Below are 1,788 nucleotides of genomic sequence, written 5' to 3' on the forward strand. Positions count from 1 at the left end.
CACAAATGTATAAATTAAAAAAAAATTTCTAAGGCTTATTTGTACATATATTACACAGGTAAAGCAAAACCACTATTGATATGTCTGATAATAATCTAACACCTAACACTGAAGTAGATGAACAAGAACCAGAACTACAGACATGGATACGGTCTGATTGTGGTATAAAAGACGTGTGGGCTCATAATCTAGAAGAAGAATTTGCATCGATTCGAAAATTATTGCCAAAATATTGTTATGTAGCCATGGACACAGAATTCCCCGGAGTCGTAGCTCGACCAATCGGTGATTTCAAGACGGCTGCTGATTATCTTTATCAGTTGTTGCGATGCAATGTTGATCTTTTGAGAATCATTCAATTAGGGCTTTCGTTTTTTGATGAAGACGGTAATACACCCATTGGTCAATATACGACATGGCAGTTCAATTTTAAATTTAATTTGTCAGAAGACATGTACGCTCAAGACAGTATAGAACTATTGACAAATTCCAGGTAACTGATAAATTTATTTTAATTTTACAATTGTCATATAGTACCTATATCTTAAAATTCATTTTTGTTTCATAGAATCCAATTTAAAAATCATGAAGAGAATGGAATCGAACCGATAGTTTTTGCTGAATTTATAATAACATCTGGCTTAGTGTTGATGGATAATTTAAAATGGATGACATTCCACAGTAGTTTTGATTTTGGTTACTTAGTTAAAGTGTTGACTGATGAAAAACTACCGCAGGAAGAGTCCGAATTTTTTGAGATGTTTTCTCTATATTTTCCATGTGTGTATGACATTAAGTACCTAATGAAGAGCTGTAAAAACTTAAAGGGCGGTCTGCAAGAAGTGGCCGATCAGCTAGAATTAAAGCGCATTGGACCTCAACATCAGGCTGGTAGTGATTCCTTATTAACAGGCATGGCTTTTTTCAAAATCAGAGATATGTATTTCGAGGGAATGATTGACAGTAAAAAATACTGTGGTCATTTATATGGCTTGGGAATTACCACTTTGAACAATGGTCAATTTCGATATGATAATGATTACGATATGGCTATTTAATTTGTAAAAAAAAATGATTGCCAAAAATATCAGGTAAATATTTTGTTAATTTGGTTATAGTTATTTTTATTTATGGTCATCTATAATAATGATACCACTACTGTAAGTTTCAATTTGAAATATCCAAATGAAAATGTTTTGTTTGCAATTTATTTATTTTATATAAGTCTTGTAATTTTAAATGAAGTTTAAGAAATTATAGTAAGAATAGTGCAGAATAATTATGTTGAGAAAACAAATAAAAATGTAACTGAATATTTGTATACTTTTTTTGTGTAAGTACTTAGAAAATTGAGAATTTGTCCTATACTTAAGAAAAAAGAAAAAATGTATTGTTGAGCTTTAGCTTCGGTATAATTTTTTTTTAGTGATATAATGTCGCATTGTCATAATTATCACTTTTTTATAAGTTGTTAAAATTTAACCAAATTATTAAATTAAGATTAAGTTTGGTTTTAGATTCGGAGCGTGCTGTTGAATGTATTGATTTTACAATGATATTTTTTTTGTGTTTGTCACCATCTTTTGGAGTAGTAAAAATGCTTCAATCTTCAACTATGAGGGTGGTTTTTGTTAAAAATCAGATATATTTGGTACTTTGGAATTACAGGTAAAGTATTTTTTTTTAATAAAAATAATTATAGTGCTGAGGACAAAGGAGCTTTGACATAATACTTGTTTTGGTTGTGATTCAAAAATTAATAACTGTAAAGACTTCAATAATCACCAA

General features: G+C 29.6%; 1 protein-coding gene across 1 annotated transcript; it reads left to right on the forward strand.

Annotated features, from left to right (window-relative positions):
* Positions 1-43: 43 nt before the first annotated feature.
* On the forward strand, positions 44-1,315 carry LOC100160553 (CCR4-NOT transcription complex subunit 7). Its single transcript, XM_029490320.1, has 2 exons — positions 44-493; positions 569-1,315. The coding sequence occupies exons 1-2, from the start codon at positions 81-83 to the stop codon at positions 1,056-1,058; spliced, it is 903 nt and encodes a 300-aa protein (XP_029346180.1). The 5' UTR covers positions 44-80; the 3' UTR covers positions 1,059-1,315.
* Positions 1,316-1,788: the final 473 nt, after the last annotated feature.

Source organism: Acyrthosiphon pisum, chromosome A2 (assembly GCF_005508785.2).
Source record: "Acyrthosiphon pisum isolate AL4f chromosome A2, pea_aphid_22Mar2018_4r6ur, whole genome shotgun sequence".
NCBI classification, from domain to species: Eukaryota; Metazoa; Arthropoda; class Insecta; order Hemiptera; family Aphididae; genus Acyrthosiphon; species Acyrthosiphon pisum.